At 34.8% G+C, this 27,197-nt stretch overlaps 1 protein-coding gene across 3 annotated transcripts; it reads right to left on the bottom strand.

Moving 5' to 3' along the window:
- Positions 1–1,719: 1,719 nt before the first annotated feature.
- On the bottom strand, positions 1,720–25,403 carry LOC138323966 (protein transport protein Sec31A-like). Of its 3 annotated transcripts, none has more exons than XM_069268924.1 (28): positions 25,260–25,403; positions 23,325–23,491; positions 22,988–23,077; positions 22,433–22,631; positions 21,795–21,890; positions 19,215–19,352; positions 18,746–18,888; positions 18,379–18,490; positions 16,522–16,674; positions 15,387–15,518; positions 14,749–14,973; positions 14,500–14,574; positions 13,980–14,072; positions 13,625–13,681; positions 12,039–12,113; positions 11,297–11,399; positions 10,439–10,617; positions 9,708–9,834; positions 9,240–9,388; positions 8,711–8,881; positions 8,026–8,437; positions 7,723–7,864; positions 7,251–7,336; positions 6,607–6,722; positions 6,027–6,185; positions 3,445–3,579; positions 2,965–3,036; positions 1,720–2,599 (listed from the first exon to the last, which is right to left on the bottom strand). In XM_069268924.1, exons 2-28 carry the CDS (start codon positions 23,435–23,437, stop codon positions 2,405–2,407), a joined length of 3,747 nt encoding a protein of 1,248 aa, XP_069125025.1. In that variant the 5' UTR covers positions 23,438–23,491; positions 25,260–25,403; the 3' UTR covers positions 1,720–2,404. The 3 variants fall into 3 exon arrangements, with proteins under 3 accessions (XP_069125025.1, XP_069125026.1, XP_069125027.1); XM_069268925.1 differs by lacking the exon at positions 25,260–25,403 and adding an exon at positions 25,020–25,130; XM_069268926.1 differs by lacking the exon at positions 12,039–12,113.
- Positions 25,404–27,197: the final 1,794 nt, after the last annotated feature.

Here is a 27,197-nt window from a genome sequence, read left to right on the forward strand (position 1 = left end):
CGTAAAAAATCCACATTTAAAGTACATTTGTATTTGAAAAGTTGCAGATGGACCAAAAAACTATAACTACGGTATGTTTAATGACAGGGAAAATCGCAACACTTCTACTTCATAAAGACATTGGTCCCCATGGAAACATATATAACAAACTCATTCCACGTTCCACACCAAACATTCTTAACATATAACAGCCATTTTACTAATAAAGCATCAAGCAATTACAAATTAAAATATAACTTACTATGTACATTTTTATACACAATACTGAAAATAATGACAATATTTTAGTGTATCAATCTCGCAGCCATTCAAATCTATTTATAAATCAAGTATATATTCATGTCAATAATGCATGCAGTGTAGATCATTGTATACTTCAATATCATGCTTTTATTAAATATCAATGATATTTTATTTATTTTCCATTTGCAATAATGGTTTAACATGTAGAATGATCAGAAAATTCTCAAAAGACACATTGCCCAAAATTGTTGTATGTTGACATACCATAACCGTACTTATGGGTCTAACAAGGCTGTATAGAACATCCCTACCGTACATTAAGAGAATAGAAGAATACCCTATAAATATTCTCATTTATCTAATGATCAAAATAAATATTCATTTTGTTTTCAATTTAATCAATAAATTCAATTCTGCACAAATTTTTTTGTCCATGCATGAAGTTCAGCTTCCTTATTAGATTATTAATAAAGAATTCATGCACAATGATTGACCTATTATATATCTAAGTAACTTTTGTCTGCATATTTTATCAACCTAAACAAAAACAGGACAGACTTATATTATCATCAAACTTTCATGGTTGAATAAACTTAAATGTCTAGAAAGAATTATGCTAATTAGATAGAGCACATTCAAAATGTTATGACAATTTTTCCATTGAAGCTTGACTGTAACAAAAACTCCCAGAGTACAAATAACGAATACTGACACTTGTCATATCCTGTATGTCACTTATAGTCTAGCTCACAATGACAAACAAAAAGACGTCATCAACTGAATTTTTTAAGGACATTTTTTTTTATAAAATACTGGGTTAGAAAATAAATAATTTGTTTCAATCACCAGTGTATTCTTAACCTACACCAAAATGTGAATAACAAAATACTGGACACAAATAATTCTCCTGATAAAATCATTTATCATACAATAAATTTTAACAAATGAACTGAAATTTGAAATGATTGATTACATAATGAACTGATGCAGAATATTGAAATTGAGATACATATAGAGTTTAATATTGAAATTCAAATTATCAGGTATACAACTGGATTTATTTTCATTGACCATCATGAAATTTCATCAGAGCTTAGTTAATTGAGAAATTTACACTAAATTGATGTATAGAGTGGCTTACTGTAACAAAGTTGTCACGATAGTTATGGAATATATATAGACAACTGAACAAACATATCTTAAATCTAAACTAATTGATCAATAATTTGTAATTGAAATGAAAAATGATATACAACAACCTAGACCAGTACTTTTATTTTGCATGGAACAATACAGTAACATTGACCATAAACTTTGTTTTGATAAATCCCCCAAAAATATTTTCCAATCATTTTATATTTTAAAGACAAATTGCAATAGTAATGCATGCATAAATATGTTCAGCAAATACAAATTGAATCAAGGGCGATAACTCTGTGCAGTACATGAGACAGGCTTTATATATAACAAAGATAACAAAGTGTAAGATGCCATGTATATTAAGATCTCCGATAATATAGAAGCAGTTAACACATGTTCAAAGATCAATAAAGTGCAGAAATTCTAATTAATTTAGAAAAGTGAATTTTTAGTGCACATACACTCTCTAACATATCAAAAGGCGCATTATATTAAATATTAAAGTTGCAGACATGTTTAAAACAGAGTGGAGAACTATGATAAAATGAGGATATACCCCTTTAATGCATGAAGATCATATGGTAATTTTCACTTATTTGCACTAAAATGCAGAATAATTTATTAATAAAGAGTATTCAATTCATTTTTAATGATAAATGATTTTTGTGAAACATTGAAAGTCATTTATTTGGGTACAAGCATAAAGTTAGTTCAATGTGCCATTTCTAGGACCACATTCTAGGACTGTGGCCCTTACTTTTCTTTGGTAGATTCCTCAGAAAATTGCACTGTATTGGAGCATCTTATAGAAATTCCTGTACTTGAACACCGATAATAAAATCTATCAATTGTGCTAGAATTAAGCCATGAAGAAATTTCCTTCCCAATTCGAAGTAAAATGTTCTTTCAGCAACGAATAATGATTAAATATCACACACACATCCTTGAGGCTGAATTAATTGTGTCTATTTTCACGTTTCAATTGGAGTAAACTATTTCTGTAGTCTATGCAGAGAAATCATCATTGGGCTTGCACGTACACCTGCATCTGCATGGCTGACTGAAGTAACATTTTAAGTCCAGGCATAAAGCTACTGATTTCAGAGAAGTTCCCCTGACTGACCATCTGTGTGTAAACCTGAATTCCAGCGTTGTAGTCGTACTGTTGTATCGCCTGGACGATCTGGTGCAGACCGAGTAGCACATTCTGGGATAACTGTAACAGAATTATCTCCCTTAGTTACATGGTAACAATTGGCAGAAATAGCCATAAACACTGTCATCTCAAAGTTAGTGGGTTTCAGTTATCCAAATATTGAAAATAGTTTGGATCAAACAGGTTCTTACATAATTGTCAGACATTTGATTATTTCAAACATATCTTACCACAAGTCATTACCAATCCATTAAATTTTGCATATTTTGTGGAACAAGTAGACGCTGTGAAAATAAATTGCCGCAACAAAGTGTCAGTCAAAAGGAACAATAGAATGTTAAGTATCTTAGCATAAAAAACCCCAAAATTAAGTCCCCTCGAAGACAAGTTAATTTTCAGTAGTCAGATATTTTTAATTGACTTACCATTTCAGCACGAAGTCTGTCATAAAGAATTTCTAATTTTTTGTTAACATCTTCTAATTTTCTCTTCATAGGCTGTGAAAAAAACAAGAGAGAACAACATATGACAAAGATCAGGAATGGATCATTACAGCAAGAAAACAAGGATTCACTGGAGAAAGAAAACACAGTATTTCTGGTCTTGCCTGAATATGTCTTCATCAAAATTCAAGACAAGTCTTCCTTGATAAGGATAAAAAAAAAAAAAACAATCAAAGGGTATTCTAAATCAACATTATAATAACATCATCTTTTGATATCAACTTTATCTGGAACATGCCTAATCAGAAATATGTGGCATATTTCGATTCTGCTACGCTTTTAAATAACATTTGGATGTGTTTTTATCAACATAAACAAAGACTAGATACATTAAGTTTAAAGTTTTATATGATTTACATACAATTTCAACCAGAGTTTTGTTGATATGTTTTTGATACTTACAGCGTTTGAGGCGACAGATGTACAATTTTTGACTAGAGAACCAAATATATCCTGCAGCACTTGGTGTTCCGAGGGGATAGGTTGTTTAGCTACTGGCTGAACTGGCTCAGGGACACTCGCACTTGGAGGAGGAGCCTAAAAAAACAAGAGGCCCATGGGCCTTAACGGTCACCTGAGTTAGAATATATAATGAAACAAATAATGAAATAAATTAAAGACATATAAACTCTATATGCTGGGCCTTGAAGTTGGTCAGTGATTTATAAATTTGACCTTTTTAGACTATGAAGAGTATTTGCTTCCATCAAACCTGTGAACTTAGAGGTATTTTTGAAATTTTAATCAATTCGACCCTGTTTGGTCCTGCCCCTCTGGTCCCCCAGGGGGTCATCGAGGACAGATATGGATGTTAAAATGCTATATCTTCGGCTAATAATTCTAATCAAGTTTGACTAATTTCCTACGAAAATTGGGCAAATAATGTTCACAAATATGTTTTTCCTATATAAACTAAAGTAAACTTGACCCCCCCCAGGGGGTAACGTGAGACCCCAAGATCATATAATTCACAGTTTTTATAAAACACCTGAAGACCTTTCCATCTATAATTATTTGATTCTACTATAGCCAGAATTTTAGAAGATTTTTGAAGTTTTAGCCTATTTGACCCTTTTTTAGCCCCCCCCCCCCCCCCCCCCTGCCCCCAGGGGGTCGGCCAGGACCAATGTGGATATGATATTAAAATGCTATCTCAGGCTAATAATTCTAACCAAGTTTGACTCATTTCCTATGAAAATTGAGCAAAAAATGCTCATTAATGTGCTTTTCCTATATAAACTATAGTAAACTTGACCCCCTCCCCAAGGGGAAACAGGAGACCCCAGGGTCATATAATTTACAATTTTTATAAACAAACTTTAAGACCTTTTCATATCTATAAAGTGTATTTGATTATACCATTTCCAGAATTTTAAAAGAATATTTTTGAAGTTTTAGCCTATTTGACCTTTTTTGGCCCCGCCCCTCTGCCCCCAGGGGGTCGGCCTGGACCAATATGGATATGATATTAAAATGCTATCTCAGGCTAATAATTCTAACCAAGTTTGACTCGTTTCCAATGAAAATTGAGCAAAAAATGCTCATGAATGTATTTTCCCTATATAAACTATAGTAAACTTGACCCCCTCCCCAAGGGGAAACAGGAGACCCCAGGGTCATATAATTTACAATTTTTATAAACAAACTTTAAGACCTTTTCATATCTATAAAGTGTATTTGATTATACCATTTCCAGAATTTTAAAAGAATATTTTTGAAGTTTTAGCCTATTTGACCTTTTTTGGCCCCGCCCCTCTGCCCCCAGGGGGTCGGCCTGGACCAATATGGATATGATATTAAAATGCTATCTCAGGCTAATAATTCTAACCAAGTTTGACTCGTTTCCAATGAAAATTGAGCAAAAAATGCTCATAAATGTGTTTTCCCTATATAAACTATAGTAAACTTGACCCCCTCCCCAAGGGGAAACAGGAGACCCCAGGGTCATATAATTCACAATTTTTGTAAAGGACCTTAAGACCTTTCTATTTATGAAAAGTATTTGATTCTACCATATCCAGAATTTCAGAAGATTTTTGAAGTTTTAGCCTATTTGACCCCTTTTGACCCCGCCTCTAAGGCCCCTGGGGGTCAGTTATAGAAAATTTGTTAATAGGATTAAATGGCCATCTCATACTGATAATTCTGACAACATTTGACTCATTTCCTATTACAAATGACCAAATAATGCGCAAAAATGTGTTTTCTCAATATAAAGTATAGTAAACTTAACCCCCTCCCCAGGGGGAAACTAGAGACCCCAGGGTCATGTAATTCACAATTTTTGTAAAGGACCTTAAGACCTTTCTATCTATGAAGAGTATTTGATTCTACCACATCTGTGAGTAGAGAAGAAGATTTTTGAAATTTTACTCAATTTTACCCCTTTTGGCCCCTCCCACTTGGAGGAGGAGCCTGAAATAAAATAATCTTATTCTTACAAACAATATTACAAAAACATTGGTAGGAAACAAAATTTTCTAAAGGTAAATATTTTCCTTTCATATGTAACCAAAATTACTGCATGCCAGCATTACTGATCGACCTTTGCAATGGATTGTGCTTTCATGATTTTAGTTCTTGCTTTACATTAGAAAAATGATTGTGTAGACAGATGGATATCTCCAATCATACCATATTCATCCAGAGACCACACCTAGAGAAAATTATCATATTAAACTATATATTGGTGTATCCCAATATGCATCTGTATCAGAGCTGAGGTCCAGAGTTCAATTCCTGGCAGAGACAGTGATTTTAATGAAATTTTTTACACAAATTATGCTTTACTGTGGTGAATTTATTCCACTGCCTACCCTTAGATCACACCCAAGACCTCTGACTTAATAGCCCAACACCCAACACATCCAGTTAAAGATCTTTCCAAGCAAAATTAATTGTTAATTTATTATTTTATTAATATATTGCGTCTCATATTCTGACACCATTAATTTATCTTATTACGGGGCTTTCTGTCCGCTTACCTGAACCTCTGGCTGGTGCTGTTGAGGATTGTAGAGGTTGGAGTAGTTCATTGGTGCCCCTGGGGGACCCTGATCTGACGGCATGGCGGGCTGGTTGTTGGCCTCCGGTGTCATGCCGTACAGAGGGGAGGTAAGCGGGGCCTGACTGTGGCTTTCTGACTGCAAAATTCAAATCGTTTGAAAAATATTAATTTAGTAACATGACAAAGATAGGTTATCAAAATTGATGATTTAAATAAAGATTTTTTTTTATATGATGAATGATCCAGAAGGCAAATTAGCAAAAATTCTCTGAGCTGTATCAAAAACAGCTGTTTCCAACCTGACCATTTCAAAAATTCATTAACATCTTTTTCAAGTAGACAGCTTTGTAAACACTCTGTATGGCCTTCATTTAAACTCACATCACCAAAAGGTTGAAAGCATAGTTGCCATGGAATTGATTCTCTGATAAATTTTTTTATGGAATTCTTTTTATGTTCCTCATTTAAATTAATATCACCAAAACACTGGAAGCATATATAGTTGCCTGTGAAATGATTTTTTTGAGAAAACTTTTTGTGTAGTTTAGAAGTTCTACCTTTGGTTTCCTGTCTTTGACCAGTGGCGGGTCGTTCCAGGCTGTGGCTGGTTTGTGGTCCATAAAGGAGGACTGGGATGGTAGCGTGCTACTAGCTCCTACATGCTGAGGTGTGCCTATTGATAGAAAACCACTGTTTAGTGATGTCATCATTTAATGGTATTCTTTTCAAAATTAAAATATCTCAGATTTTATAAATATAATGCAGAAAATCTGATATCAAATTAAAGAAAACATATGAAATAATACTTTACAGACTCAGAAAAGGTTTCAAAAACACCTTCAAAACTATGATTATAAACTCAGCATCACACAAAAACCATAATTCATAGATACATTATCTATTACCATTATGTAATTTCAAAATGATAAGTCAATTTGTTTTCGAGACAATCTCTGGATTGTCAGACCATCACAATGATTACTAGTCAGTTTTTCGCCTACATCTCTAGTGCCCTTCAGATGTGGGGTCCTAATTTAGAACGATTTTATGAATGTTTCTCTCAACATAGAGAATATTAATAAACTGAGTTATTCTATAACCATAAAATTATTTTCTCTCTTCTACGTCGCCACAACAGTGATGTTGTTTCCAAGGTGACCAACATTCGTGATTAGGAACCGGAGAACCAGTGTATACATACTCGTCATGGCATTGTTGGATGGGTTATAGATGTTGGAAGGCTGTGGTGCTACCATCTGTGACCCCGCTGGGTTTGCCCCCGAATCTCTGTAATGTAACAAGAATTAAACAATCAGAACTGCTTTTAACACCTCACTTGAGGACATTCTTAATTGCATATTACAGAGTTATCTGCCCTTGCGGCCGGGTAGGTATTGATTATAACGTCATCCTTTTCGGAGAAAATGTCATGAATTGCGCTCACAAAATAATGACAGAACAATCGATTCCTACCCACAAGGAAGCTAACTCTGTTTTATGCAAAAACGGAATACTGCAAACCACTATTTTCGCGTACACAATTTTCCCCAATCTTCATTATAATTGTTCTGGTATCTTGAAACCAATGTATCTTAGGAAGGACATTGTTTTAGACTGATTCAGCCCATCAACCTCCTAATACCTAGTTGAGGATCTGTGAAGGACAGTCTTACCCGTAGTAGTTGACATTTGATGGTACCGACTGGTTACCGTAACCAGGTGTTTGGTACGGCTGCTGACCATAGCTGCCAGATCCATACTGATTGGAGTCATAGCTAGGCTGTGGGTACGAGGGATACTTGTGTGACAGGGGACCTGAAATACAAACAAATGTCAAAACTTTTAGTGACAACATTGATAAAACGCAAAAACGCAACAATGTGCAACAGTTTTTCACATTTTCAACTGTTTTGCATATTAATAAATCATGATAATGGAATCTTTAGTACCAAAACCTCAGATGATGTTCTACCTACCCTTGGATGGAGCACTGGCCCCTGACGCAGCAGTTGATCCAGTTGCAGATGACATTGCGTTAGGGTTGTAGAACTGTCCTCCGTAAATCTGACCTTGTCCCTGTCCGGGCGTGGTAGAAGCCTGGCCGTTCATCGCCCCGTAGGGAGTAGTTGAGGGGTACTGGTTAGGGGCCTGATAACCTTTGCTGCCTGTCGTAGTGGTGTTGAAGGTTGTACCTGCCTGTGCCTGGTACATACGTGAGGGGTTCTGTGGCTGGACCGATGGGGCCGTTCTGTGAGTGGGGCTCTGTACGGGGGTCACCCCCTGGGGTACTACATTCACCTTGTTGAAGGGGAAGGGAGGGGCCTGAACGCCGTAACTGCTTTGTCCCAGGGCATGGAACAAACGGTCCTTTAATATGGCTAAGTTTACCTGAAATGAAGTTAAATGCTTTAAATATGACTTCCACTAAAATGAATTCTCAGTTTTATTTTCATGATAATTTTCAGTATTTCAGAATTCAGTTTTTTTCTTACCATAAAATTCCGTGGAAACATTCTTCATGCTGACTTTTAAAGAATTTCTAGCTAATACAAATCAAGAAATATCTTTGACTATCAAAAAACAAACGTTACTAAAACTATTTTCAAAAGAATAGTTCATGTACTTCAAGGGATCTGGTGTAGTTTCCCGAGTATGACTGACCTCTGTTGAATTGCCGAGGTATCTCATGGCCGTATCCATGCTTCCTTGAGCGGCGAGCAGATTGGCGTAGCCGTTGAGTTTATTGGCTAGTAGTCCACTACTGACATCCTCTTCTTGACCACGTGACAAAGCTACAGCCTTCCTCAGTACCATCACTTTCTCTACCAAGTCCTGTGGGCATTTTATATGTAAGCATTATTATATGACATTATCATTGCCTTCAATTTTTGTCATTACATGTAAACTTGCCCTTTGTTCTAATCTGAAGAATGTTTTTTACTATTGACAACATTTTAATGATAAAGGAATATTCATTTCTGTGAACTCCTTTTTCAAAATTCATTGATTCATGAAACTTTCCCAACTTGATAGATAGAGTAAAACGATGCCTGACGTCCTATATGGTTCACTCAAGGCCCCATGGAAAACTTGTTTGGTACAGTGTGTTCCAGGGTGGATTCAGTACCATAAAAGTACTATTAACCTGTGTCTGTAACCCTCCTACCTAAAACTATATATAGTAACGTACCTGGAGTCCCATTGGAGTATTATTAGCCTGTGTGTTGCGGTGCCAGTTTTCCACCAGTTTGTCGACGTTCCCGGAGCAGATGTAACAAAGGCTAGCATACATTGACAGGTTACCGCCTTGCTCTGATTCCAAGCGAGTCGCCAGGGTATCTGTCCAAAAGGTTTACAATATGTTAGTGATCCAATTAGACCTGCATTGTCTGGCATCTAAGCAAATTAACCATCAAAATAAATTTCTGTATCTAGAAATTATTCAAGGAATTCAATGGAAATTAAATTTGCTCTGAAATTTTCCAAGCTGAATCATAATATCTTAATAAATTTATTATTGTTGTTTTCTTTGAATTTTCATTTGCATTGAAGTAAACTATATCTATATATAATTTTTTTTTAAACAAACATCTTTGAATGTAAAACATGTTTTTGTATAGTTTTGAAATATTGTCTAAAAGTCTTTATAAATACTCACCACATAGAGAAACAAATTCGTCCTGAGATGCGTAGGTGAGTATGAGAGCTAATGCCTCCTTCCAATTGTCGAGATTACACGTCTGAACAATGTGTGACCAGTTGTGCGTGACCACTGAGGATATTAACTGTAACCAGGACAATAGTTCTATCATTATTTTACTCTTTGGTCCTACAAATTACTGTATGGTTGCTAATATTTGTGAGGTTTTTAATTTTGCTAATTTCACAGTTAAACACTAACTCACTAAAAATTTAAAAATCTTGCGCAATTGCTCAGAAATCATAGTTTTTTTTATATATATCACATCATATCAAGTGAATGACTCTTTCAAATTTAAGGCTACAACGGTAATTCGTGATAATAAACAACTGCAAATGATTGGAAACCGTAAACCATGAAATTTTATATCCACGAAATTTAAAAACTATACAATAAACCAGGTTCTTATATCGGTATGCCACATAAAAATTTCGACTGCTTTTTGGTAAAAATTACTCTTTATAGCGATGATGCATGAAACAGTTAATACTGAATTTATACTTATGTCTTCTCAAAAAACAACAAAAATTGTAACCAATATTTTATAAGAATTTTCTAAAATCCATTTTTAAGAATCCTGAATTAATTTCATTTAAGAATTTGAATAATTGTGAAATATATCAAACAAGAAACTGGTGATCACCAAATGTTGTTGTAGAATAACTAAACAAATTAATATAAATACATACTCTGCCTAGACTGCTTTTATTTTTCCTGAAGTACGTTTTCTGTGTACGACTGAGAAGATCTGGACCACCAGCGATAGCCAGGAGAATGGCCTCGGCCATCTTGTCTTCACTCAGACAGATGTCTACTGCGGCTTCAAAGTTTCCCATCAGTAGCGCCTGACTCAGCAGACCATCTGCATCTAGAATCCAAGTCATTTACACGTTTAAAATAAATTTCAGGACATAAAAGGTTCAATATGTATAATGCTGATCTAATATTCTGTAAATTTACTACAAGTTTGTTTCAGATGTTTTCCTGTTAGCAGAAATAGCTAGAGTTGGAGAACGTGCATTGCCATAACCACATAGAAAGTGCGTACTGTTTTATTAAGTTTAAGGTGTGTTAAAGACTTGACTACCAAAGTAATTGTAAAAATTAATAAACGTAGTAAGTTAAAACTTTGATATAAACTTGCTAGTCAAGTCTTAATACCTACAGAGCTGAGCTGCCATATCGCAAGTCTGAGACATTCACATAGACCAATGGGACTAAATCATGTACCACACGATACCCCATGAAGTTTGTGTGGGACTAGTATCTACAGTACTAGTGATAATGGAACAGAAGTCTATGAAATCTTGCCACTGAAATGATGGACTATAATCTTTAGCATCATTCCATCACCAATAGAAACAATAGCCTCACACAAACCTGATCAGGTATTATGTGTCATGCGAATTAGTCTCATTATTTGGATTAAATCATTTTAATGCACATCTTAAAACATAAAGTTCATCTATTCTAATTCTAAAGTGAATGTAATCTACATAACTATAAATCCAATGTAATCTCCCCTACTAGATTTAATGTTGACTTACCTTCATCTGTAGGTATACTAAGTGGTGACTGTGGTCGCTCCTTCGCCTTTTGCTGTGCAGCTATATCATCAAAGGCAGACAACTCATCTACACTGCCTGGAGTCTGATCAACGGAAAGAATTAAAACCTTATTTTAACCTTATACATTCATCGAAAAAAATTGAACATGTAATGCAAATACATGAAAAGATTTTCTTGAAAATTTCTCAATAGAATCTGAAACATTGCTTGATATTTCCCTTATCTTATTATTGAAATGCCAAAATTAATGTAAATAATTGAAACATGTATTTAAATTTGCTATCCAAACTGAAAAGTCGTTTTGAATTTTAAAGCATGTTCAGTGTATTCCAAAGACAATTAAAATCTATCATAAAATTTTCTTATTCTTTTTCCTATCAAAAACTGACATTTGTTTGAAGAAACCGTTTTTTTAACAACAGCATATACACTAATAAAGAGGTGCAGATATTTAATATAAATATTTGAAGACATGCAAGCACAGTGAGGATTAAATGTACATACAAAAGCTCATGCAATCACCACCATATACAAGCTAAAGATTTAAACCTTAAACTACTGTTCAACAGCAAAAGCCACACTCAGTAACAGAGTTAGTATTTCTGGAGACTTTTTTTTTAAATGAATAACCCTTTTTCAGATTTTTGATCCTAACAAGAAATGATACCGAAAGAAAAATTTCCACTGAAATTGAAAGAATGTTACCAGTGCTCTGACCCACCTTCTTATATAGGGCCGCTATGTCATCAAATACTGAGGATGCTGACGAGTTGAACTCATCTCTACTAATGGGTGTCTACATCGCAGAAATAAAATAGTATGTAGCTAAATAATCACTATTTACTACAACAAAACTAAAACCAAGCTATTACAGGAAGAACAGTTAAAGTGTTTTCTATTTGTGTATATCAGTCATGCATGTAGGTACACGTATATAAGGATTACAGAATACATGATACTGTAAGACATGAAATGTTTGCTGCATTATTTTTTTATATCAATGTTTCTTTAAAATTTTTAAAATAAATTACTACGTAAATACATATGTATTATATTTCATTTGTAAAATGAGGTCAATACGACATGTATACTGCCTTAATGGTCCGACATTTTTGAGAGCGAAGTCTTATATTTCATTTGTAAAAAGAGGCCATGGGATCCAACTTATTTCTCGAGTTCCAACCCTATGACCCTTTTGGTTCTCCCCATTCAACACTGGGAGAGCCAGTTGTAATTAGGATCAAGCAGTATGAGTGGACTCTAAGCGAACCACCAGATACTGATATTTAACTCTTTCATCCCTATGTAACTTTAGTAGACTTTACCATCCATTGACCTGGATGAGTCCATTATGGCCTACAGTGGTGAAAGGGTTAACTCATTCACCCCTGAAGACACATTTGAACTGTTCCATTACAACTGATGGAACAGTTCATTATGAAGTTTTAGGGATAAATCAGTTAATTAAAAAGAGTGCAGTAGGATAGGTTCAAAATGATCAAAGTAGATGAAATATTTGTTTTCTTGTATCAAATTTTTGTCCTTGTATATATGTATGTTATATCCTTTTCACTGTCCATTCCTGAGTATTCATCTCTAATCATTTAAGCATTGATGTCACTATTTTTTTAACTTCATGGGGTTATTCAAAGGTGTCAATAATGTTCAAATTGTGATTTTCCTACGAGTACTAGTCAACTAAAATATCTAGGTAACCAACAAAACCACAAACATGTCATGTTTTATAGTATCATTAGTTAAGAATTAGGATTTTAAACAATTCCGACACCACATAAAAACATATCTGAGCATAACCAGCATATGGTATATAGTGTATAACAAGCATATTATATTCAGCATCACAACAATCACATAACATTCAGGAAATTATAAATCATATGATTAAGAAATATATATTTTCATTTCTGAATTAAAATAATAATTGGTTGAATTTCTCACAAGGATAATTCATTGAAGATTTGTTTTTTTCCACAATTTTCAATTGAATATTGATTTTCTTGCCTGAATACAAGTGCTGTACATTGTTAATGGCAGAAGGTGCAAACCATATAACACTAATAAATACACTTGTGGGTTAGCAGTCGTACAATTTTTATCAGCCTTTTTTTTTTTTTTAAACAGCTGTAATAAGAATAAATTCATGGAAATCATGAAAATAATGTTACTTTAAAGAAATTGTATAACCCATTGTTTGTTAAATCTACCACAACCAACTAGCTAATGTATAGCACAAACACACACAATCACTTAGGCTATACTCAGTACAGTAACTATATAGTAACCTACCTTAGAGCCAACACTTGGGGATGCCTGCCCAGAACCTGATATGCTTCTCTGTAAATCCTGTAACAAAGAAATTGAATAATATCTACCTCTTCTTCTTCTTCTTCTTTATTTTTGAAAACTAGAAATGTCTGAAAGATAGAGATTACCATTCCACAATACATCAAAGCATGTCATGTTGTGAAGGAACAGTATATATGTTCCTTGGCTTACCCATTGGGGGTAATGAAAATGCTACTAGAAAGCAGTGATAGCAAACATTAAAAATAATACTAGGTTGCAATTTAAGCTATTTTAATTTCTAAATGTTTTACTGACAAAAATATCCTACTAATTTATATGTAGTTGACAGACTTACCACAGTATCTAGTAAAGACATTTTTTGTGCCAGCTCTGTAGCATCAACACCTTGTCCAACACTCTGATCTTCACCAGACGCATGTTGTGCAACCTATCCAAGAAAAAGTTACATTTACTGTAAAATTATGACAATTCTGAATACCATAAGAACAAACTATTACAAGTTGTTTCTGTTTATTTTTTTGTGAAATTGGACTGCACCTAGCTTAAAATGTCATAGTCCATTTCCCATTTTGAAATTAGTGTTTGCTTACAAGTTGGTTTGCTCAAATTACCGTCCTAACAGCCAGGACTCATTTAAAGATGGCCTCCTATGTATGTGTTGTGTAGCTAGTGAGTGGAGCAGATTTTGAAATGTATCTAAATCTACTTTTTGAAAGAAAAAGAATTTGTTGAAACTGAAAAATGACAAATGATTACTGAAGAAAATATTCAAGCTTTACAAAATATAATCATATTACTTATTTACCCAAGAAAGAAAAATAAAGTTTCAAGAATTTAGCCTCCACAAAGTGTACCTTTTTAGCCAGGTCTGTTTTGTCGTATCCTAGCAACTGGATGTAGTGTTCCCGTGGTTCTTTTTCAAAATTCACCTGAAATATGAGAAAATATTTATGAAGCCAGGGAAGAAATAATATATCTTGTAATTCAACAAAGATATTCAAAATTTCAGTAAAGGAGATATAAAAAAGTTTTGCAAATGCAAAAACATTTGTATTAAATAATATCTTTTAAACTTTAGAAGATAAATAAAAGCAGATACAAACCCTTAAAAAGTTCCATATACTTTCTTGCATGGTATCTTGACAGTTTGCGGCCTTCATGGCACAGAATTCAACATACTGGCCATTCATCAGGGCCTGTTCTAGCTGTGACGAGGATGTAATCAGATCTGTTTCCGTGACGACTTGGCTGATATTCACCTCCCTTGGTGATGCTGGCTGCTGCGGCATGGTCTTGGCTCCCTCAAACGACACCAGTTTGCCACCAAACTGCAGAAACAAAAGAAAATACTCTCTAGTTCGAAAATTAAATAACAAGGAACTATTGTACTAACCATATGAAAACTAATAGTATTTCTAGTGTTGATCTAACAGTGAAGTAAGCATCTGTTTTTATCATAATATCAAAAACATCAAAATGTGAATCTTTTTTGATGCGTAGGTTTCGAAATCCCAAAACCATGCGGGCAAAGTATGATTTATCTTCATTTAGTCCGACCTCAAGGTGATCATGACGTCATATTTTGATGTAATTTTGTGACATCACAATTAATCGAAAGTTTTACTAAATTACACTTTACCCACATCGTTTTAGGTACTAGAAACTGACATTTTGATATGTACTTAATCTTATCAATAAATTGCCAACTGTCGTGAAAAATAACATCACATTATATACTTACAGCAAACGATGCTCCACAAGGCCTCCTGAGCCATTTTGGAGGTTTTTGTAATGGCATCACATCTCCTTGTTGCGACTGCTGACTGGCAGCTCCTTGGGCAAATGGGTCATTTGTATTGAAAGAATCAGCCACCTAAAAAATCAAACAACACATTAATATAAAAAACAACTTTAAAATTGTGCTTTTAACCAGGTCATTGATCAAAAGACCATTTTCTCGATTATTTCGACCAAAATTATTGAAATCTTCAAAATTTGTTTATGTTACAAAATAAGTAGAATTCTGAATTTCTAAATTCATGTCAAAATGTGTGACTGAACACAATTTACTGAATATGCAACTGATTGACTAATGACTATAGATGTCATTACTCTCTGATATTATTGATCTCTGTCAATCTCTGAATTTATAATAGATAATAATAGATAAAGACCTGAACAAAATAAACCTATCATTGATAATTAAACTGGTCCAATTTCTAAAAACAAAAAATACTGACGTTACTGCCAACTTGTGTCAAGATTTTTTACTTAAAGATGCGCCGACAGATCATAAATGATACTCATCATTTGAAAAATATGTGATGTTTGATCGTGTATAATTCACACAAAAGTACATATAAAATTATTTCTTTTGCTCTTAGTGCATCTGCAATCAGTACTTCATTCCATATGCTATGGATTTTTGTTCAGATGCAATTACCATATTCGACCCAATAAGCGCCCATGTCCCTATAAGCGCCCCTCCCCCTTTTTGAGGCCTCAATTTCAATTGCCCAGGCATAAATAAGGACCAAAACTACATAAAACGGTATAAATTTGCAATAATTTTGACTTTATTAGCACCTTTTCATTTTTATCCATTTTTTAAGCGCCCTGGGCGCTTATTGGGTCGAATACGGTAATTATTTTTGATATTTTTGCCTTAAAGGAAAATAAGAAGCTCAAACTTTTCGATGGTGTAGAGTAAGAAACTATTGTAACTGAAGAAAAATACTAATTCTTCTACTCTTGTTTTTGATAGCGAAAAATTACCCTTCGTCAGCGCTGTAGCATCGTTAAGTGCATTTTCACTTAAGTTTGTTTAGAGAAAGCAGGGCCTGAAGCTACAGCCAATAGTAAACCTTGATACAGACCTTGTTACATTGATGTACTGGATGACCTCCACCCATCAGGGAGTACATGGTCACATGACCGTCGAAGGATGAACTGGATATAATGCCTGGATTCCTAGGGCACCATTGGACGTCAAAACTCCACTGAGTACTTGTTGGTACCTCGTATACAACCTATAGCCAAGAATAACAAAGTGTTAAAAGAAGATATAGACAGTTTCATTTTCTGGAGAGTAGGGTAAGTGCTGATAAATATGTAGATACAATAAGTGTTCAATCTGAGCAATCAGTCTGTTTACCACATTAGTCTTTATTTTCAGGAGATATAAATGTCGCGTACTTTCGCTGGAGAGCTTGAATCGCAATTCAAATGTTTTGCGAATAATTGTAAAAACTTTTTAGATTGTGATTATGTATTTGCAAATATGTTGAAAACAGTGGAGGTGCAAAATAGCTGACTACTCATGTTACTACTACATATATTGTAAAAGCTGCTCTTTGAATAATTAATCAAAAGTTTTAACAAGAGATCCCAGAGGGATCTTGGCGCCCACCAAAGAATGATCTATGACTGACAATGGAAAGAGGGATCTTTTCCCTGCTTTTCAAACTTTTTCAAACACACTACATATAAAATTTGAGACAGATCGCTATAGTACTTTCTAAGAAATAGTGGTAACAATCTTCAACAATGAAATCTAAGATGGCGACCGGTTGGCCATCTTGTTTACCGATCAGTCCCGAAAGGCATTATGGATCAGTCCTTAAAGGTACTATGCACAACTAGGGTACAAGGGGAACTATGCATGGAATTTAAGAAAGATCCCTTCAGTACTTTCTGAGAAATAGCGATAACAAACTTTAACTATCAAAATCCAAGATGGCGGTCGGTCGGTCATCTTGTTTACCGATCGGTCCCAAAATACAATATGCACAACTAGGGTCCTAGGGGAACCTACATATGAAATTTGAGAAAGATCCCTTCAGTACTTTTGAGAAATAGTGGTAACAAACTTTAACTATCAAAATCCAAGATGGCCGCCTGTCAGCCATCTTATTTACCGATCGGTCCCAAAATGCAACATGCACAACAAGTGGCCCTAGAAGAACCTATATATGAAATTTGAGAGATACCTTCAGTACTTTTTAGAAATAGCGGTAAAAACTTTAACTATCAAAATCCAAGATGGCCTGACCGATCGGTATCATGCACAACAGGCCCTCTTATATATTAGAGATATCTTCAGTCTTTTGACCGTAACAAACTTAACTATCAAAATCCAAGGCCTCTATCGCCATCCCAATCGTCCCAAAATGCAATATGCACAACTAGAGTCCTAGGGGAACCTGTATATGAAATTTGAGAAAGATTCCTTCAGCACTTTTTGAGAAATAGCGGTAACAAACTTTAACTATCAAAATCCAAGATGGCTGCCTGTCGGCCATCTTGTTGACCGATCGGTCCCAAAATGCAATATGCACAACTAGGGTCCTAGGGGAACCGACATATGAAATTTGAGAAAGATCCCTTCAGTACTTTCTGAGAAATAGCGGTAACAAGAATTGTTAACAGACGGACGGACGGAAGGACGACGAACCACTGACGAAAGGCGATTTGAATAGCCCACCATCATCAGATGGTGGGCTAAAAATTTGCATATTACAGAATTATCTGCCCCTGCCAGTAGGTATTGATTGTGATGTCAAGTGTTAGTGAGCAAATGTAGTGTCTCACTGTTAAAAGAAAATGATGTGAACTTCACTATAAAATAATGACGTCACAGTGGATACCTACCCGCAAGGGAGGCAACTCTATAACATGCAACGACGGAATAATTAATCAGGAATTAATGTTAATCAGAATATCAGCACACCAACCTCTCCATCTGGTTTGCTACTGTTAGGATTCCAACAGAGAATTCTGTTATCTTTGCCACAGCTGAGAAGTAGGTCGGAATCCTGGGCGCACCATGCAATATCTAACACACCACTGAAAATTAAATTAGGTCAACTCAAATCATATTGCTTTATGAAAATCAATTTGTCTCAATGTTGTACATGTACATCAATCAAACTACAAGAAACTTTACTGTGAATCCATAAAGAAACGTTGTAATCTTCAAAATTAGTATCTATAAGGTCATGGAAAGACTTTAAGTTAAAGATTTCTAGTAAACAGAGAATGTTTACCATCACGTGATTTACATAACTGTATCACCCTCTTTCACAATATGTTTATACATACCGTTTGTGATTCTCTAATACTTTGACAGGAGATGTGGCGTAACGGAGATCCCACAGCTGTATAACGGGCGTATGGTCGTCCTCCGAGGACAGACACAGTTGTGTGGCTACTTCTGGGTGCCAAGCTACTGACTTACTCTTCATCTACAACAAAAAGACATTGGTATTGTATATATTACCGCGCTACAACTTAGTAACTTAATAATTATTAACTAAGTAATTAGTGTGACTATCAAAACATATCAACAAAGGGCAAATCACTTATCTTTATTTGATGAATCTATAATTGACCGATCACCAAGCAGAACTCGTGCTCGTAAATGCATGTGTTCCTATTCAATATCATAACCTACAGAATACATAGCACAAAATCATGACATTTTGATTGACAGCTGGTGATCTGTCAAATATTCACAATACTCCAAAATCTATGGATTATTTTTCACTAATAAAACCATAGAAAGACCTACCCTAGACATGCTTTCACTGATCTTGATGATAGGCTCATTTTTACGTAGGTCCCAGACAACACAGCGGGCTGTGAATGTAGAGGCAAGAATGTGTTGTACTTGTTGGTTCCAGGCTACACAGGCCACCTCCTCTGGGGGCTGAAACAAATATACAAATTCATAATCAAGTACCGATACAAATCCTTGATTAACTAAACAGGCTTCTTACTGTTTTCAATAAGGTTCTACCAATTGACTAAATTTTAAAAGTTGTTCTTAAAATCAAGCAAGTAATATATGTGATAATCGTTCAAATGATTTATACTAATATATATGTGTTTTACATCATTTTCAATTTCATTTTAGATTCATGTTTGAAAACATCAGAAATATATTCAACTTTTTTTTTTGTATTCTTTGAATTCACAGACATGTTTCTTTCAGTTCAAACCAAAGATTGTTCTATTGAAATTATTGTATTTGTATTTTGTTTGTTGATTGTTTGTTAAAGTTACACAGAGATTGCTCACCACAACTTTTTATCATGTTGTTTATTTTTAATATTTCATTATTTGATTAGTTTTGTGTATTTTGTAAAAATGTAATATTTACTACTCCCCAATTTCTCCAACTTTCCATTCACCTTGCGCCCTAGCTACCACGATCCTCATGGAATTCAATCACCAAATATAAAGAGGTGCTCTTTTCTTTTTAGTTTGATCATTATTACCCAATGTAGTATAATCATTTAGAAATAATCAAGGGCAATTAACTCTTTAAACAACTAATATATACCATATAGCCAGTTATTTTCATGATTAAAAACTTTTTCCCCATATATGAAAAATAGAACATTTTTCGAGATTTGGTAAACGGGAAAACCCAAATTTTATCAGTTTTAAATTTTCACCATATGACTTTGAGGGTATATGATGCAACCATTTCTTAACATCAGGCAGAACAAATTTTCGCGATCATAGCAATGTTTCGTGAAATAGTGAAAATTGAATTCCCACAACAATAACCGACTATACAGTACATGTATAAAAATATGAAGTCCACAAATAGTAATTGATAGTATGTCCAGGCTTGACCAGTTCTTTGTAAAGTTGAATAAATAACTAGCACTACTGCTAATATATCATTAACATTTATATTCTTTCTCCCGATATCAAATTTGATATGCATGTTGTTGTACATATTTTCATATTTCAATAATATGATGTCAATAGCTTGCATAGTATTAACAATGCTACATTGGATTATACTGTTTAAATTCCATATTCATATCCCCATAAATTTACAGTGACAAAACATTATTCTCTTTCAAGTTTATATGTCTTTGACAGCTGTTCAGCTTTATTTCATCGTTTCACACAACAGCTTGCAAGTGTTTTTTTTTATTTTTTATTTGTACTAGGTACACTACCATATATGTTAAATGTGCAAAGTACACACCACTCAAAAATATTTCAAAGTTTTTTGTTAAAATGGTTTAAAATCAAAGTCCAATCCTGATAATTAAACAAAAAAGATATAATGATATATATACAACATATTCTCCATATCTCTGCTTCGAGACAAATACACAAAGATCTAGCGATAATAAAGCCAGTCAGCAAAAACCCTCCACAATCATGCACCATCGGCCAAAGCTACTCACCGTCGTCAAATCTAACTCACTGGCCTATACCAAAGAGGAATTTTATCATACAGGCATGTCATAACAACCTAGGCATCGTTACACAAACTTAATACTACGGGTACATACATTATTTATATTAGCATTTAAGATATCTTTAAAATCACATTTATAAGGCTTATTCACTATATTTGACCCAATAACCACCCCTATTCCTTAAAGTGGCCCATCCCCTCATCGAGGTCTCAATTTCTTTTCTCTCAGATTGAAATCTTTTTTAAATTATTAAATGCCGACTGAAAATATGAATTATGGAGTTAATCTTTATTTCATATTAACCTTGTAGCTTAAATACAGCTATTTTCTGCATTCCACATCTGATCACAGAATCTCATGAAAGTAAATATTACTTTCCAGCTTATTTACTGAAAGGCCTAGGTAAATTTAATCTGATTTTCATCCCCTAAGCTTTCTCCGTTTTCAAAGCATCTTGGGCATTTATTGGGTCAAATACATTACATATAAACAATACAGGGCTATCAAAATATAAATACTAATTTATGTAACTTTTCCATCAACTTTCCATGGCATAATGCGCTTCCAAGATATTTACTTTTTTCATGAATGTGAATCAGATCTAGAACAACCAATATTCTGAACTTCTCCGTAAATACTGTAATTATCTATCATTCTCTATACAGATTTAGTCAATGAAAGGTAAAACCTTTGCTACTTCCCGCTACATGAGTATATTAGATATAAGAGGCAATAAATAATTCCAAGCAAAAACTGTCTATGTAAGCTTTTGTAAAAAGACAGCGCCATGCATCTAGTCTGAGATTTGATAGCAAGAAGGAATGCCAAACACTCACTCCCCCCTGTTAGTAATTAGTGTTACTTTAAAAAAAAACACCTGTTCATTAACATGAAACATATTAACGAGCTAATAAGTAACTTACCTGTGATTTAGCACCTGGCGTCATTGGGCTGTCAGGTTTGTTTAAATCCCAAATGTGGATCTCCGAATCTGAGGCACCTGTAGCTAACAAGTTTGTCTGCAAATAGAATTTTCATTCTTCTTATGTGAATAGAAGAAACAAGCATATCAATTCAATGTAAAGCATGTTCATAATTAGATTTCCATCATGCTTGCATGAAATGTCTAATTCTAATATTATTCATGAAATTAAATGCCTAACATCAGGTATAATTTGTCATTTCATATTGGTGTCACTGTAAAGGATACATTGGACTGTATTCCTACTTTTCCCCGCCTAATTTTCTTGAGAATGAAGCACAGATGATTTAAAAGTTATCTAAATGTGGCTCCCTATATGAGATGTTGTGTAAGATTCTCTATGCATCGAAATAAGAAAATACTGTAGGTTAAATCATATTTTCATACAAATCAGCATCAGAAATATGTAACTAAAAGTAGATGTATTAGATAAAATAACTTAAAACATAAAAATAATCATGGAGGCTTTAAAAACCATTTTGCACTAACAAAATTCACTTTTTAAAGATTTTGGAAGAGTAATCAATGAAAAGTTCAATAAAGTTGGTACAGAAATCTCAGAAGAAAGTTGCACAGTACCTGAAATGGGTTGAAATCGAGAGCTTTGACAGCTCCTGTGTGTTTGTCCTGTTTGAACTGAAGACAATCTTTATCTCCTTTTATCATCTTACTGGCGTTGTAGCAGTAAATTCCTCCGTTATCTGTTCCGCCGACGATAAACCCCGAACCTCCAGCCTCTGTGGACATGCCATGGGAACCCCAAACAAGCTTGTGAAATCTGAAAATTAACACATAGTATCATAATTCTATAGGCTGTTTATAAAGCATATTGAATTATTTCGTCAATATCGTCATAATACCAAACTGATGATGCATGTAAGTAATTTCCCAAAATCACACGCAAAGAAAATGATTTTTAAATATAATGATTTTTTTTCAATAATGAGGAAAATCCATACTTAGAAATAAACAATTTGGGCATTCTATTAGCCCTGATATTTTAATGATCTTTTTTTGTGAGCTTTGTGTTTTCCCTACATACCTATACGCTAGATCCTAGACTAAATGGGCTTTTATTGGGTTTGCACTTGATTATCTATAAATTTCTCTCTCAAATATTATGAGGTACTTTACCTGCAGTCGGATGGGATAGTAGATACCAGTGGCATATTGAGTGTGGGATCAGCCAAGTTGAGACTGTACACCTCCAAAGCTGCAGATGTGCTGTATTAAATAATTTATATCATGAATTAAAAAGCGTCTAAGACATTGATGCATATGTGATTTTTAGCATACATTCAAAGTTTGAAATCATTTGAAGAATGTTTATGTCATTTTCAAATGAACCAGATTTGTAATAAAACTATCAATTCAATGATTTTAATAGAATGAACATATGTTAAGAACATTTTGATTTTCAGAATTTGTAGTTTTTTTCTCTTTCTGCATAATACCCAAACATAAATATTACCTGAATGTGGCATCAAGCTGCTGTGCCGCCGTCCCGGCCACCATGTAGATAGGGTACTGTGTGGTAGGCGACCATGCCACATTGGCCGTCCGCTCTATCTCTTTTACTCTCATCCTGGATGTCTATCACCTTTGTAAATGATCCCAGACGTTTGTTTTTTGGTACACCTGAAAGTCAATAACTTTTTATTATTTCCATAACCACTTCTTGGCAAGCAGGGTACAAATCACATATGCAATAGTCTGTTGAAGACCATATTGTTTGATCCCAGGACCTCCAAACACTAGCCAGACACTCTATTGATATTTACAACTGAACCTTCCAGCTGGTAACTGCACATGTTAATTAACCCGATCTTCTGGTTTACTACATGCCTCTATCAAAATTGATGCCCTAAAAGATAAACACTATACCATCACTACAGGTATTTATGCTTATATTAATTATCTTGTTTTTTTCCAATCTATAACAGGTGAGGAAATAATGAAGCAGACAAGCGTTTAAATCCGGGACTTAATTAATCATATTATATTACTCTACCAAATTTGATATGGAGATAATAAAATGACATGAATAAAAGTACAATTAACTGTCAATACCAGGGATTCGAGATCCCAAAACCACATGGTTAAGTACAATTTGTTCAATAAGTCCCCCTTCTGGTGATAACGATGTCAAAATATTAGTCAAATGATGACGTCATAATTACTGGACGGTGGAAATAATCAACAGTAAAATGTACTCTACCCCTGTCATTTTGCGATCTCAAAACCCTGTATATGTATTAGTCCCACGTACTCCCATAACATGAGAGTCGACTGGTCAGCCGTTTTTTTATCGGACGTTACTATGCTGACTGTCGACTCTCATTTTCGAAGGCCTTTTTCTTTGATGCAGCTCAGACGTCGGAAGGAAAAATGCAATCATATCAATATTTATAGCTCTAGCAGATCAAGCGTTTTGGGGACCTTGCGATTCGTTTTTTCTATTTACCGGCCGGATTGCTATCAACATGAAGTCTTGTCTGGGTAATATAATGAAAGTTTACGTTAGAAGATGTAAATATTTGTTTTGGATTGATTTTCCGGTTTATTTTGTCAAAATACTTGTTAATCTATGAAAAAGAGGTAGGTGTTTAACATTGATGACTATTTAAATATGATTTAAACGTTTTATATCTTCACAATCCAAACTTTGAAAATGTTACCCCTAACATCGGGTAAATAGCCTATCGGCCTGACATCACATGTGAGACTATAGCTTATCAACAGTGAATTATACTTTTACCCACATTACATCATTTTAGTATCTCGAAACCCCGTATTGAGCTATCAGCATGGTCACAAGTCACCACCGCAGTTTAGTCACAAGTGCATAGCTAATCAAAGACCAGTTTGAAACAGGCTACCTATGATGATTTTTTTGTTTTTTGCAATCAATTCATTTTACTTAGCGAGATTATAACAATATAGCATTCAATAGTAAGAGTGTATCACAACTGAACGGAAATCTTGCGGGTGAACGTTACTGAACGGAGACCTAACGTTAAAGACAGATTTCTTGATGTGCAGATTTAAAACAACACCCCCCCCCCCCCCCCCCCCTCACTTCTATCCATACATTAAAATAGACAACACGACGTCTATTAGTATTAACTATTGCTCACGTAATATCTGTAAACATTATATACATTACCTCAATCAATATATATTGTATGCAATAAGTTTTAGCGTCTCTTTGCAGCGAAAATGCGTTGTCTATTCACAGTTTTGACATTTGTCGGCCATGATGAATTCGGTCTGTCGAAGATAATGCCGGTATTTGCGGCGTAAAGGAAGCCGTTCTAATAAAACCATTCAATCTTCGAATTAAAAAATGTTAAGAGTAAGCAGATCTTTATACCTATGATATATTTGGTTGATACTTGGGACTTACCACGTAGCCAATTCCACAAATAAATCTTCCACGTTTTCCTTTGCTCAACGTGGCATAACTTCTCGACTTCCGGTTTACGGGAATTCGACCTTGACCGCCAGACTGCAACATTATTTTCCAAAGGCGGGAGAATTTGAACTCGCTTGCTCCTTAGGATATTTAAAATCGGGATGGAGCTACCTTACGTAAAGGCTCGAGGCAAAGGACTTGAGCGACAAAAAGAAGATATCAATCGGTCTGAGTCTCATAATAATAGAACTATACACTATTAATCTTAGATAGAGCAGAAACATATATTAGAGAGATTGGCAACTCCGCCATTTTCACGACCGGCAGATGTAGTTACCCCAGTAGTTGCTCAGGGGTTTTTAGATAAACTCTCGGCAAACATGCCTTTCCCTCCCTTTTCGCCGACTGAAATGTTCTAAAATGCACATTTGAAAGAAAAAAGGGTCCTCCTGCACATTTTTAGTACTTCATTTTAGAAAATTTTCCACTGCGCATCGCTTTTCCTAAAACGTTCATGAATGCACATAATGTTCAAACCTTTAACAGTAAAAATTTAATACACAGAACTAGACTAAAATGTCAATCAAGGGATTCCACGTACTATTTAAAAAAATCTCTTTTAATTAAAAGATCAATTTTTTTATATGTCCAAGGATTTATAAGTCCTTATACGTCCTTGATATGTCTTAGCAAGACAATTAATTCATTATTTTTTTAATATGGTGTGAAGCCGATGTGTTCAGATAGAGCAGAGCTGCATAATGATATGACGACATTAACAATTATCATTTCTAAATGCAGGTAACTTTGAATAAAACAATTACCATGTTAATACCGCTTTAAAATCGTTTAATTACATTGTAAAACTCATCTCAGCCATTCTAAATCGTAATATTTTTACCCGTGGGAGACCCCCGGACCCCTCAAACATCAAATTCTCGCGCCTTCGGCGCTCGCAAATTCATCAAAATGCATCGTAAAACTCATTTCAGCTATTCTAAATCGAAATATTAGAGGAGAACCGAGACATCAAAAACTTGCGCCTTCTGCGCTCGCAAGGCAATTTGCGTATTCATTAATTTTCTTTTAGCAAAGCCACTGTCTATAAATGTGTACAAGGATTATATTGAATGATATATGAAAAAGTTTATAGAGTATATATGGTTGTGTGTTGAATTAAATCATTAATATCCTCCTTTGGGTGCGGGACGAGAGGGGTTACAAAATATTGAGGACCTTTTAACACACACACACACACACACCTCCCCCAATACGTGTCATCTTCCTACGCCACTGATGTTCCGAACTTTGCGTTCGAGCAGAGCATTTTCAATATGGACGCCATCGTACAGGCTGTTTTATTGGGAGAGATAGCAGATGATTCAGATATAACTTGGACGAGGTCGTTCCTCATTATTCCGGAATAGAGTTTAGAAACTATTTCCGTATGACATTTAGTCATTTTATTTTTTATTTTTTTTTATTAATTAACGTCCTATTAACAGCTTTGGTAATGTAAAGACAGCCTCCCATGTATGCGGTGTGTTGCGTGTATTATGCGCTAGGTGTGTGTTTTGGGAGACTGCGGTATATTCATGTTATGTCTTCTTGAGTGCTATATCACTGAAGCATACCGCCGAAGATACCAAGCAACACACCCCACCCGGTCACATTATACTGACATCGGGAGAACCAGTCGTCCGACTCCCTGTATGCTGAGCGCTAAGCTGGAGCAGAAACTACCACTTTTATAGACTTTGGTGTGTCTCGGCCAGGGGATAGAACCTAGAGCATTCCTCACAGGCGCGAACGCTCAACTCAACGCCAAAAGTAAGATGGTGCCAAGGGAGGCATTAGGAAAGATAAAGTGGGTTAGGAAGAAGAGAAAAGATAAGATCCTTTTAGTCGCCTTTTACGATCATGCAATAG

Source organism: Argopecten irradians, chromosome 5 (genome assembly GCF_041381155.1).
Source record: "Argopecten irradians isolate NY chromosome 5, Ai_NY, whole genome shotgun sequence".
Lineage (NCBI taxonomy): Eukaryota > Metazoa > Mollusca > Bivalvia > Pectinida > Pectinidae > Argopecten > Argopecten irradians.

What these genes read in the sequence shown, in the direction of transcription:
- LOC138323966 (XM_069268924.1), bottom strand. Translation starts at nt 23,437, where the DNA reads ATGAGAGTAAAAGAGATAGAGCGGACGGCCAATGTGGCATGGTCGCCT. An exon ending in GTATATGGAACTTTTTAAGG is followed by an intron (nt 14,575 to 14,748) that starts GTTTGTATCTGC and finishes CTCATATTTCAG; the next exon opens with GTGAATTTTGAAAAAGAACC. An exon ending in ACAGACTTCGTGCTGAAATG is followed by an intron (nt 2,600 to 2,964) that starts GTAAGTCAATTA and finishes ATTCTGTTACAG; the next exon opens with TTATCCCAGAATGTGCTACT.